The following is a 12,098-nucleotide window of genomic DNA, read 5'->3' as shown; positions in this document are numbered from 1 at the left end:
ATAAATCAAAAGCAGCAAAAGCTATATTCAAATTCAATAACCTGCCATGGAAGAAAACGGATGCCTCTTTGCCGCCAATGACTGCCTCTTCGCTAACTTCCTCCTCTCACTAATTTGACGCTCTTCCCGTGATGACAGCACACCCGGCCGAACACCCCGGCCCCACTGTAGTGGTGCACTAATGACTATTAATACGTAACTGACTGAGGTCTAAACTATGCAAGAATGTGTACCTACACTGTAATTACACTGTAGCCTACCTACCTATGTAACTTATATATGTTTTATATGGCACCCACACAAGTATAATATTGAGTCTCTTGGATCACTCAAAAATAGTCTGTTCATTGATTGGTTGTTTTATTGACGGCAAACCTCTCATCCTAACTTGGTGACTGACTATTTTGGTTCGATTCAATTATTTTGGTAAAAACTCCTTAACAATCGTATTCCTAACTGATGATCATGCAAGGTTCTGCCACATCTTTGTTCATTGATTGGAAAAGTTTAAGGACATATCATTTATTACATGATTAATTGTCAATCCATCTGCAGTGGGACTAATCAACTTGCACAACGTACCATCATTGTCAGTAGGCTATAGGAAAATGTAAAAAAGTATCATAAAATTCCCTTCACATTCCAATAGTACAGATTAACATGTTAGAGTTATTTATACCATGAAGTACCATCCCATATTGTACACAACAGGATTGGGAAATGTAGGCCTACACATGCTAACCCTTGATCCATCAAAGCAGAAGCATCAAACATAAAACAAATGCTGAATACTGTACAACATGATTCTTTCCAGAATCATAATTACTAGAGTTCATGGCTCAGAGATACAGGACATTCCATTTCAGAACTGAAATATTTACTGTGCACATATGTATTACTATTGTACATTTCCAGGAGGAACACTGTGAAATCAGGCAGCAACATAATAAGTGATTCCTATGGAAGAAAGACAGTTCTCCCCTGTAAGCGCAACTTTCCGCTTAGGGCAGTGTCCAGAGGGATAGGGTCTGTGTTTAAGGCACATGTCTGATGCACCCTAGAAATGCTGCCTTGTCACTGAATGGTCTACTGCAGGTCAATGTCAAATGACTAATAAATGGTCATGTGGTCATTGAGTCTGGTGATATTCATTGGTGCCTGCTTAATAATGGCATAGGCTTGGTAACAATTCAGGTGGTTCTCTTTCCTTTTGGATATAGTTTCCAGCTGGTTGATGTTCAGTTTATCCATGACCCTGAGGTCTATGTTCAGTCACTTCCTGGTTGTGACCTCACACGGATATGACCCGTACGGGACGCTCCTTGACATAGAGGGGGTGTCGACACATCCTGTAGGGCTTCCCCAGAAGTGGAGATACACTGCACTCCTGTTCTCCATACTGCCTGACCAGGCCTGAGCCTGGGGGTACCACTTGGTTCTGAACCTGGCCCGTGGTCCGAGGTGGACCTGGATACTGGGTTGGGATAGGGTTTTGAAGTAGGCCTGGATTGTGTGGCAGACCTGGGTTGTGGTAGAGGCCTGAGATGTGTGGGAGGATGGGCTGGTTGTAGCCTCTGCAGGGAAGAGGAGCTGAGTTGAGGGCTGGGCCAGTGGGGGTGGCCTGGACTGGACAAGTCAGAGCATAGGGGTACTGATGATACCTGTAGAGAGGACAGACACAGAGACATTGAGCTTTGCAAGGCAGACAAGCACTCACTCACTCACTCACTCACTCACTCACTCACTCACTCACTCACTCACTCACTCACGCATGCACGCAGGCACACACACACACACACACAGTCCTCACCAGCTGGGTCTCTCATTGTCACACATTGAAGGGTCATGGTTGACCCATGGTGGAAGTGCCTTCTCCTGGGTGTTGTTATTGTTGTTCCTGCTATTGTGGCCATAGCGAGAGGCCCTGTTCTCTTCCAGTTCCACTTGCTCTAGCTGGTGCCACAGACGTGTCTCCCTGGCAACGCAAAAAAAAAGTTTTAATTTGTTCACTCTTTGGTTGCTGAGAATTTTCCTGAACAGTGGGAAATCCAAACTTGTAGTGTATTTGAGGTTTAAAAAGGCTTCTAAAGTTAATAATTTCGACTTTGAAATTTCAGACTTGATTTGCCCTAAAGAAAAATGTATCAACCCACACAAAAAATGGTCATTAATGATAATTCACAAAATAATTCACATTTCCTGTTGCCGCAAGATTATTTTCCTGCTATAGCAAACTGGCTTAAATTAAGACCCTACATGTGTATAGTCCCATGTAGCTTACTTGGTAGAGGATGATGCTTGTAACGCCAGGGTTGTGTGTTTGATTCCCATGGGAGACTAGTATGAAAATGTATGTAGTCATTACTCTAAACCTGAAAATGTATACACTCACTAAGTTGCTCTGGATAAAGGCATCTGTTAACATCTAAATGTTGTACTGTCAATAGCTACTGTATGTCTCAATATTGTTATCATTCCCCTTTACCACATTGTATACATTACAGCTCTCCAACTTTCGCTTGTTTTCTCACCTCTTTTCCTTTCTCTCCCCCCTTTCTTCCGTTCAACTCTCCTTCTCATGTGTCCTGTCTCATCTTTTGGTCTCCTCTCCTCCTTCTCCCCTTCCACTAGTCATGGCTCCTCCTCTCCTACCTCTGTCCTCATCTACTATCTACTCTCACCTTTCCAGTCTGTCTCTCCTTGTCACCTCTCCTTCCATCCCACTTCCATCTCTCCCTCCGGCCTCTCACCTCTCCTCCCATTTTCCCTCAATCACTCCTCTCACCCTTCTTCCTCTCCTCCTCTGCTCTTCTCTCCTCACCTCCTCTACTCCCTCCATCTCTCCTCTCACCTCTCCTCCTTCTTCTTCTCCTCCTCTGTGACACAGTCGAGCAGACAGCAGGTGATGAAGGCAATGGACATGAGGAGGATGATGGCACAGCTGATGATGGATGCCACCACTGCCACACGGAACCCAAAGTCTTCCGACGGGGACACCGCTGGAAGAAAAGATAAAACATCTATCAATTAATTTATGAGATCTGTCTACAGATAACAAACCAGATATATAAAAACAAATCACTCCAGAAAGTGATGGAAATATAATATATTTGAATGCCTTTTTAAGTGTATTGCATCCATTTATAACAGACATCAAGTACCTTGGTACCTTAAGTACCTTGGTACCTTGGTACCATGTTACCTAAAGTATGACATTGACATCTACATAACACTGCCCATGGTCAGAGAGCACATAAAACATAAATCTCCAATATATTCCTCTATATTCCTCTATTTCAGAATAATTAAGAGGCTGACAGGCAGGGAGTTTGCAATCCATGCATTTTTCAACTCAATGCATTCTGAAGCTTTAATATACTCCTACACATGCATGCACGCACGCACACACACACACACACACACACACACACTTTCCTAAGAGGACAACTTTCATTTTCACAATAAAGCAGAGTCTGACTCATCCATAGTGTATGACTGAAGTGACAGCTGTCTTCACATGCTCTCGGCCATTGATTGGCCAGATGAGCTGACTCCCTAGAGTCAGATGGAGAAGGGTGAGAGAGTGACAAACCTAACAGTCTCTCATTTGGACTTCGGTTCCTCATTGAATACAAATATGCTTTACATAAGTTGCTTATAAATATGAAAAGGACGTCTATGAATATTTCAAGAACAAACATAACTGGCAATGTACTAATGCGGAGTGCTTTAATTGCTGGCTGGTATGTCATTTTCTATGACAACATGTCCTAAAGGAGTAGACTGGTGTCCTCAGACCAACTCTGCCATAACTCTGCCATATACTAACATACTGTAACTGTAACTATAACACCTACAAGTAAAGGCCAGTGGTACATAGGTGTGTGAGTATCCTCTCAGCATTAGATGAGTCATTCGACTAATTCGGTGCCTTTTGAGAAGTGTAACTTTTTAAAATGTTTTTCAAAGCGCAGATGTTCAACTTAATACAAAACATGGTTTCCCATCTCAAGAGTTTAAATAAAAAATATATAATATAGTAAGTGCCTATTAAGTACCAAACATAGTAACAGAGTTGACTGTAACAGGGTTGACGATTTCTTCTTAAATCAGCCATTAATCCCCTTGTGACAGGATGAATGAAAGCATGTTCTGTGCAACAGGGAGTTGCAATTGAATGCAAGATTCACACCAAAAATACATTTGTTAAAATATTCCTACCCTGTCTATCTACGTGTTACGCTCAACCCACTCAGTTTTCTATCACAAAACACCAGAAAAAGGCCAAAAAGAGTAGAACCAGCTCACTTGCTTTTACTCTATGATTTGACTATTAAATGTTCATTGTTTGTTTAGATTAATTTGGGGATTAAGTGGGATAAAACATATCTAGAAGTGACACAGGTGTGAAGGAGGGACATGTAAAAATTCTGAATTTTGGAACTTCACTTTAGCAAGCCTTCATTCATATTAAATTACACTTCATTTAATATAACATGCTTTTAAAAATGCTATATTTGTCCACAATTTCCACATAAAATATCAAAGGGTTGCAAAAGGCACTCTTTTCGTGGAACGAAACAGATACATACGTTTACACCATGGAGAGCCTCCTGACCACTGGGTACTGTTGCTGCCCCAAACACAGGACACCTCATTGCCCCCCACCAGATGGTGTCTGGATGGGCACTGCAGGGTGATCACCGTGCCCACATTGGTGCCATTCCCCTGAATGATCTTCTGGGTGCCCAGGGCGGGCTGGGGCATGGGCGTGCACTGGCCTGGAGGGGGTGATGGGAGACGGTAACTATGGTATATACAGCCATATGTGAGCATAACAGATAACTCAAACTAGAACAGAACTTTCAGAGGAGAGAGCACCACATGGAACCCTCACATTGGAATGCTGCTGCGTCCTTTCAGCACAGAACACTACATTACAGAACACTCTGCATCGAAGCCCGTTGGGGGCTGCTCAGTATTGCGTGAAAAAAACACACACCACATCTGCAGCCGTACGCTTTGCTGCATCTAATGCTGATGGTATCAAAGCAGGAAACATGATAAATCATTAAATAAATGGCCTGCTAGCTTGGCAGAAACTCAGGTCCCATTTGTGGCCATGTTAAACAGCTGGTTTTCAGACTCAGCACTCAGCAGGAAAATGGACTCCCGCTGTGAGCTCTGGTTTTCATACTGAACTATGACCCTTAACAGAATGACACTGCTCTAATGCAAATATACAAGAGCCACAGCTTGTGGATAAACAAAACAGCTCTGTCACATCCTGTGAAGCGTGTTCAGTCAATTGTTTCTACACTGGCTGTGCTACTGTAATTGGTTAATATAACAAATAACACATTCACTGGGAACACATCACATCTTATCACCTCAAGAGTATAACGGAAATGTAATTAAATTAAAATGTAATTAATCTCTCATTCTCTCTCACCATAATTCAAAGGAATACTCTCACGAGTCTCAGAAGTTTTGGAATTTACAAACACTATTTTCAAATGACATTGTCTGTGAAATCATGTAGCCTAGGCCTATTACGATTGTTTGGGAATTGTTGCAGTGTTTTCTTGCCACCACAAGAGGTCCTACATGTTCAAGAAATTACTTCCTGAACTCAACTTATCTGAAAGAGAAACCAAGTTGTTTTAATTCAGATCAGGTTTGAAATAGTGTTAGTAAATTCCAAGACTTCTGAGACTCATGAGAGTATTCCTTTGAATTATAGCGAGAGAGAATGAGAGAGAGAGAAAGAGTGAGAAAGAGAGACAGAGAGAGTCAGCAAGCAAGAGAGTTATGTAGCTGACTGACTATTGGGTGGTAGGCTAATTCATAAACCATCATTTCTGCAGGGCAGGCAGACAGGGCTCTCCAGCAGTCTGTGACTCATAGATTTCTTATCTAAGATATCAGTTTCCTCTGTCAGCAGGGCTGGCAGGGTGAGTTAAATTGCTGAGTAGGCCTTTCAGGGCCATGATGAAACCTCATCAGCCAGAACAGAACCACACAGAAAACACCATATTTATGCAACATCTTTTTAGTACACAAGGACAATTTTATGTCACTTGTGAGTGTGTGTGTGTGTGAGAGAGAGAGAGAGAGAGAGAGAGAGAGAGAGAGAGAGAGAGAGAGAGAGAGAGAGAGAGAGAGAGAGTGTGTGTGTGTGTGTTTAAAAGTGTAGCTGTACTTCCTAGCTCAGTACAACCGCAGTGTTAGTCGGTGTGAAACTAAGAAACAGTGCATTCTGAAAGCCACCTGCAGCTTCTCAGACCATGTGATCTATAGGAACACACTCTCTCTTCGCCCTTTCCATTCTTTCGTCCTTATTTACAGTGCAGGCTCAGAATAGACATAGGCTGGCTACTCTATTATTCCATTACAGCCATAGCTTATAAAACGTTAAGGCATTTTATTCCATGTATGTTTTGTTGTCATGTGATAGTTTGCAAACATATTATGCGTAGCTTGCAGAAAGTAGGCCTAATGTTGTTTTCCTGCAATGTAATTCATTGAGTACAGATACATCATATAAATGAAGAGCTATTTGTGTGTCATGGAATGCATTTTCTCCCCAAAATTAGGCTACATGTTGGTAGGCCTACTCTGTGATGGTATACTCACACAGTTTACAGCTATATTTAACAAATCAATTAAACACCACCAATAAAGCAGGCACTGTACTAATGACGTGACATTTATCACCACATTGGATACATCCTGAAGCTCGCTTACCTGTATAATTACGGCCACGGTTGCCGTTTTTGGTTGAATAAATAGTTCTGGAAACATCAACGACCGAAGCTGTAACCGTTGACATGTCGGACGTAATCTACCCAACGGTCGAGAACCCCTCCAGGACGCGCGTAAAAAAAAAAAAAAAACGACAAGGAGACCCACAAGAGTATGCTACGGTAGCCTACAGCTGGATAATTATGGTCACTGTGCTGGATTGTGTTCGCAGTGCGTGCTCATGCGTTTGCTTTTTTTCTGTCTCTTTACTCCGGAGCACACGGACCCAACAGCAAACCATCAGTGTGTGTGTAGGTGTGTTGGTGTATCGGCTCGGCATGTCGCGCTGCGCTCTGGGAACGCACTGACTGTCCCGAGCAAAATCCGTCCTTCTTTGTCTGCGAGATTCTGCTAAACTAATCGGTGTGTAGACTGTCAGAACATCACTTGGTTCAATTGATGTCACGGTAATAGGCGTGTTGTCAAGGCGCTCCGAAGGCTGGCAGAATACATTTACATTTACATTTAAGTCATTTAGCAGACGCTCTTATCCAGAATTAGGAATTAAAATAGGCCTACATTAAGTAATGTAATATGATCGCTATGGTTGGCAGCGAGTTCCTTCTTTCAGTTCACAATACAGTAGTAATCTGTGTGTTTGTGGGCTAGAGGTGATTCTGTCACATTGCCCCGCCTTTGATGATCTGTTTGTTTTATACTTTATGATAATGGTACTTACTATATGCTGTCATTCATAGCACTAAGCATATATAACCAGTCTTTTGATATACTATAAGCTATTTGGAAGTAGTCACATTTTATATTTCTTATAAAATGCTATTTGTAAGCCTCAGATATCTAGAATGTGCTTATTGTTGAATGATGTAATGCATCAAAGGATATCATGGAGACTGATAGTGTCCACCACTGCACACTTCAATCTGACATCACATGACAGGGTCTGGCTGGCTTTCATCCTCTACTCACATGAATCCACTGTACAGTTGTAGGCTACATATATTTGTACCAAATAATAATAATAATATATGCCATTTAGCAGACGCTTTTATCCAAAGCGACTTACAGTCATGTGTGCATACATTCTACGTATGGGTGGTCCCGGGGATCGAACCCACTACCCTGGCGTTACAAGCGCCATGCTCTACCAACTGAGCTACAGAAGGACCACAAATCCTTGCCTAATCAATTTGCACAGATAATAAGTTGTCGGGCGGGACATTTAGTGAGGGGACTCCGATTGCATGACTCGGTCTAGAGCACGATGGCTGTACGGCGGGGATTTGAACCTGTAACCTTTGGTCATCACCATCACTTATACAGCTAAACCATTAGTCTTGGCCTAGAGTTTCCTGGGTAGATTCTGAAAGTATTACAGCCTGGAGGTTGCCCTTCTGATTTATAGAATACAAAATGTAATATGATTTACATGAGGCTCGCCACTCTGTTCTCTGTGCCAGAACAGGAATAATTTTTTATCTTTATAAACATTGATCATTCATATGCATGGCTGTTAATGTTTATAATCGGATAAGGCCAGAGATATAGGGGGGGTGGTGAGAAAGCAAAGGAGATAGAGAGAGGGGGTTCAGAATCAGACTAGTCAGAGCCTATAATCAATGCAAGTGAAATCTGTCAGCAGAACAAATATTGTTTGTTTACCCATAATACTCTTCACTACCAGCTGTCCAAGAACAATCAGCCAAACAGGAAATCATGTCCTTATTGATGCGTACTGTGCAGGGGTGCATTTGAATACATGACGTGGGAGTTGTTTTCAATCACTGTCTTCACATCCTGTGTCTATAGAGCAGTCCTCTACCAACCAGTTAACATAATCAGTCTTTTCTCCTGAAGAAAGAGTAAACCACGTCACCGTCCAAGGGGTCCATCTCATTCCCTATAGCAGGGCTACTCAACAAGGTCCCAAGAGTGCTGGTTTACTGTTTTACCTGATAATTAATTACACCCACCTGGTGCCACAGGTCTAAATCAGTCCCTGATTAGAGGGCGACAATAAATAAATAAATAAATAAATGCAGTGGAACTGGTTTTGAAGTCCAGAGTTGAGATTGAAGGCCCTATAGTGTGTTTTTCCTGCTCCTCCTTTTGTGCCCTGGCAGATCGTTTTGATGTGGCATAGTTCAATTAGCTTAATGGTAAACCATCCAATTGGTTCTGGGCTGGTATGAATCATTTAGCTCTATTATACTGCTCATCAGATAGCCTTATTAATGGAATAGCCTTTCTGCCAGCCAAGAGCGATACACTGCTCGTAGCGTAGAGACCTACACACACCAACTCTACTCTGCTCTCTCTACACAAAGCAAAATGGACATCAGTACAAATTAGATGCCAGGGTCACCAACGGAGGCAAAGTAACCATGTTAATTAATGCTCATTAATTCTGAAAAATAACAAAGTTATACTAGGTCAAAAAGACTAATTCAAACTCTAAATGGTCCTATCAGATGGACAAATAAAGTATTCATTCACAAACATACCAGGATTGGGCTCAATTCAGAATTTTGGAATTGACTCCTATTTAACTCATGAGTTGAAATTCAAATTGAATTGGCCACACCCCACAGGATGTAGAAGTGAGTTTGAGTGACAGAAAGTTTAATTCAATTCAGCCATGGAACATGGGAGTTTCATTGAATATGACAGGTCACACTTGCAGATTTTTAAATATTTTTTAATTCACCTTTAGGTAAGCAAGTTGAAAACAAGTTCTCATTTACAATTGCGACCTGGCCAAGATAAAGCAAAGCAGTTCGACACATACAACAACACAGAGTAACACATGGAGTAAAACAAACATACTGTAAATAATACAGTAGAAAAATACGTCTATGCGCCTCCCGGTGCCGAAGTGGTAGGGCGCTGTACTGCAGCGCCAGCTGTGCCAAAATAGACTCTCGGTTCCCGCCCAGGCTGTATCGCAACCGGGCGCGACCGGGAGGTCCGCATGGCGACACACAATTGGCCTAGGTCGCAGTGCGCGCTAACCAAGGTTGCCAGGGCTCTCCCGAGCCCGCAAAATAAATAAATAAATACAGTAGGGGAAGGGGTAGTTGTTTGGGCTAAATTATAGATGGGCTATGTACAGGTAAGGTAATCTGTGAGCTGCTCTGAAAGCTGGTGCTTAAAGCTAGTGAGGAAAGGAAGAATTGGTTTTGGGGGTGACCAGAGAGATAAACCTGCTGGAACGCGTGCTACAGGTGGGTGCTGCTATGGTGACCAGCGAGCTGAGATAAGGGGGGACTTTACCTAGCAGGGTCTTGTAGATGACCTGGAGCCAGTGGGTTTGGCGACGAGTATAAAGTGAGGGCCAGCCAACGAGAGCGTACAGGTCGCAGTGGTGGGTAGTATATGGGGCTTTGGTGACAAAACGGATGGCACTGTGATAGACTGCATACAATTTATTGAGTAGGGTATTGGAGGCTATTTTGTAAATAACATCGCAGAAGTCGAGGATCGGTAGGATGGTCAGTTTTACGAGGGTATGTTTGGCAGCATGAGTAAAGGATGCTTTGTTGCGAAACAGGAAGCCAATTCTAGATTTAACTTTGGATTGGAGATGTTTGATGTGAGTCTGGAAGGAGAGTTTACAGTCTAACCAGACACCTAGGTATTTGTAGTTGTCCACATATTCTAAGTCAGAACCGTCCAGAGTAGTGATGCTGGACGGGCGGGCAGCGATCGGTTGTAGAGCATGCATTTAGTTTTACTTGTATTTAAGAGCAGTTGGAGGCCATGGAAGGAGAGTTGTATGACATTGAAGCTCGTCTGGAGGGTTGTTAACACAGTTTCGGGCCAGAAGTATACAGAATGGTGTCATCTGCGTAGAGGTGGATCAGAGACTTACCAGCAGCAAGAGCGACATCACTGATGTATACAGCAGAGCTGTTGGCCGGGTTCGGGGTAGCCAGGTGGAAAGCATGGCCAGCCGTAGAGAAATGCTTATTGAAATTCTCAATTATCGTGGATTTATCAGTGGTGACAGTGTTTCCTTGTCTCAGTGCAGTGGGCAGCTGAGAGGAGGTGCTCTTATTCTCCATGGACTTTACAGTGTCCCAAAACTTTTTGGAATTAGTGCTACAGGATGCAAATTTCTGCTTGAAAAGCTAACCTTTGCTTTCCTAACTGACTGTGTATTGGTTCCTGACTTCCCTGAACAGTTGCATATCGCGGGGACTATTCGAAGCTAGTGCAGTACGCTACAGCGTGTTTTTGTGCTGGTCCAGGGCAGTCAAGTCTGGAGTGAACCAATTCAAACACAGCTAGGAAATCAGGGTTGGCGGAGTGTGCTAAAGCGGTGAATAAAACAAACTTAGGGAGGAGGCTTCTGATGTTAACATGCATGAACCCAAGGCTTTTACGGTTGCAGAATTCAACAAATGAGAGCCCCTGGGGACAAATAGGGCCTGGGTTAACCTCTACATCACCAGAGGAACAGAGGAGGAGTAGGATGATGGTACGGCTAAAGGCTATGAGAACTGGTCGTCTAGTGCTTTGGGAACAGTGCTAGATTCAGGGCATAGTGTACAGACAAGGGTGCGGAAGGGTGCGGAAGGGTGCGGAAGGGTGCGCGTACAGTGGAGGTAAACCTAGGCATTGAGAGAGTACTGTGGGAGTGGCGGTAGGTCAAGGAGACACAGAATGAGCAGTAGAGGGCGTTTCAGGAACAAGCAGTAGAGGGCATTTCAGGAACTTAGGCTTATCTGGGTGTGAGGTATAGAAATCCTGAAAGAGGGAGGGGTCCAAAATGTGATGGAGGGGCACCAAGCTGTGCTCCTCAGGCCCGTATCCCTCCCAGTCCACCAGATACTGCCAGCCATGACGGTGCACATCCAGAAGCCGCCGGACAGTATAGGCAGGATGGTCGTCGATGAGCCGAGGGGGTGGAGGAGCTGCTGCAGGAGGAGACAGGGGCTGGAGCAGACAGGTTTAGTCAGGGATACATGGAAGATGGGATTGATCCTGAGAAAGGCTGGGAGTTTCATGCACACTGCAGAGGGGTTAATGACACGGTCAATTTCAAAGGGACCAATGAATCAGGGGAAAGTTTCTTCGATACCACCTTCAATGGCAGGTCCTTCAATGAGAGCCATACCTCGACGCGGGGTGTAGACTGGAGCTGAGGCCCGGCGACGGTTGGCTTGGGACTGGGTCCTGTCGGAGGTTTAAAGAAGGGAGGGGGTATTGGTAACCCAGAGAACACTCGAAGGGTGACATACAGTTGAAGTCGGAAGTTTACATACACTTAGGTTGGCATGATTAAAACTTGTTTTTCAACCACCACCAATTTCTTGTTGACAAACTATAGTTTT

General features: G+C 43.5%; 1 protein-coding gene across 2 annotated transcripts; it reads right to left on the bottom strand.

The window, feature by feature from the left end:
- Positions 1–506: 506 nt before the first annotated feature.
- LOC118361414 (uncharacterized) lies at positions 507–7,381 on the bottom strand. Of its 2 annotated transcripts, XM_035741326.2 has the most exons (5): positions 6,748–7,379; positions 4,593–4,781; positions 2,852–2,999; positions 1,811–1,975; positions 507–1,661 (listed from the first exon to the last, which is right to left on the bottom strand). In XM_035741326.2, exons 1-5 carry the CDS (start codon positions 6,830–6,832, stop codon positions 1,292–1,294), a joined length of 957 nt encoding a protein of 318 aa, XP_035597219.1. In that variant the 5' UTR covers positions 6,833–7,379; the 3' UTR covers positions 507–1,291. The 2 variants fall into 2 exon arrangements, with proteins under 2 accessions (XP_035597219.1, XP_035597220.1); XM_035741327.2 differs by lacking the exon at positions 4,593–4,781 and having other exon boundaries at positions 6,748–7,381.
- Positions 7,382–12,098: the final 4,717 nt, after the last annotated feature.

The sequence above is a fragment of the Oncorhynchus keta genome, chromosome 28 (genome assembly GCF_023373465.1).
Source record: "Oncorhynchus keta strain PuntledgeMale-10-30-2019 chromosome 28, Oket_V2, whole genome shotgun sequence".
NCBI classification, from domain to species: domain Eukaryota; kingdom Metazoa; phylum Chordata; class Actinopteri; order Salmoniformes; family Salmonidae; genus Oncorhynchus; species Oncorhynchus keta.
The sequence above is the reverse complement of the archived record's forward strand: the minus strand, read 5'-3'. Positions and strand labels throughout refer to the sequence as shown.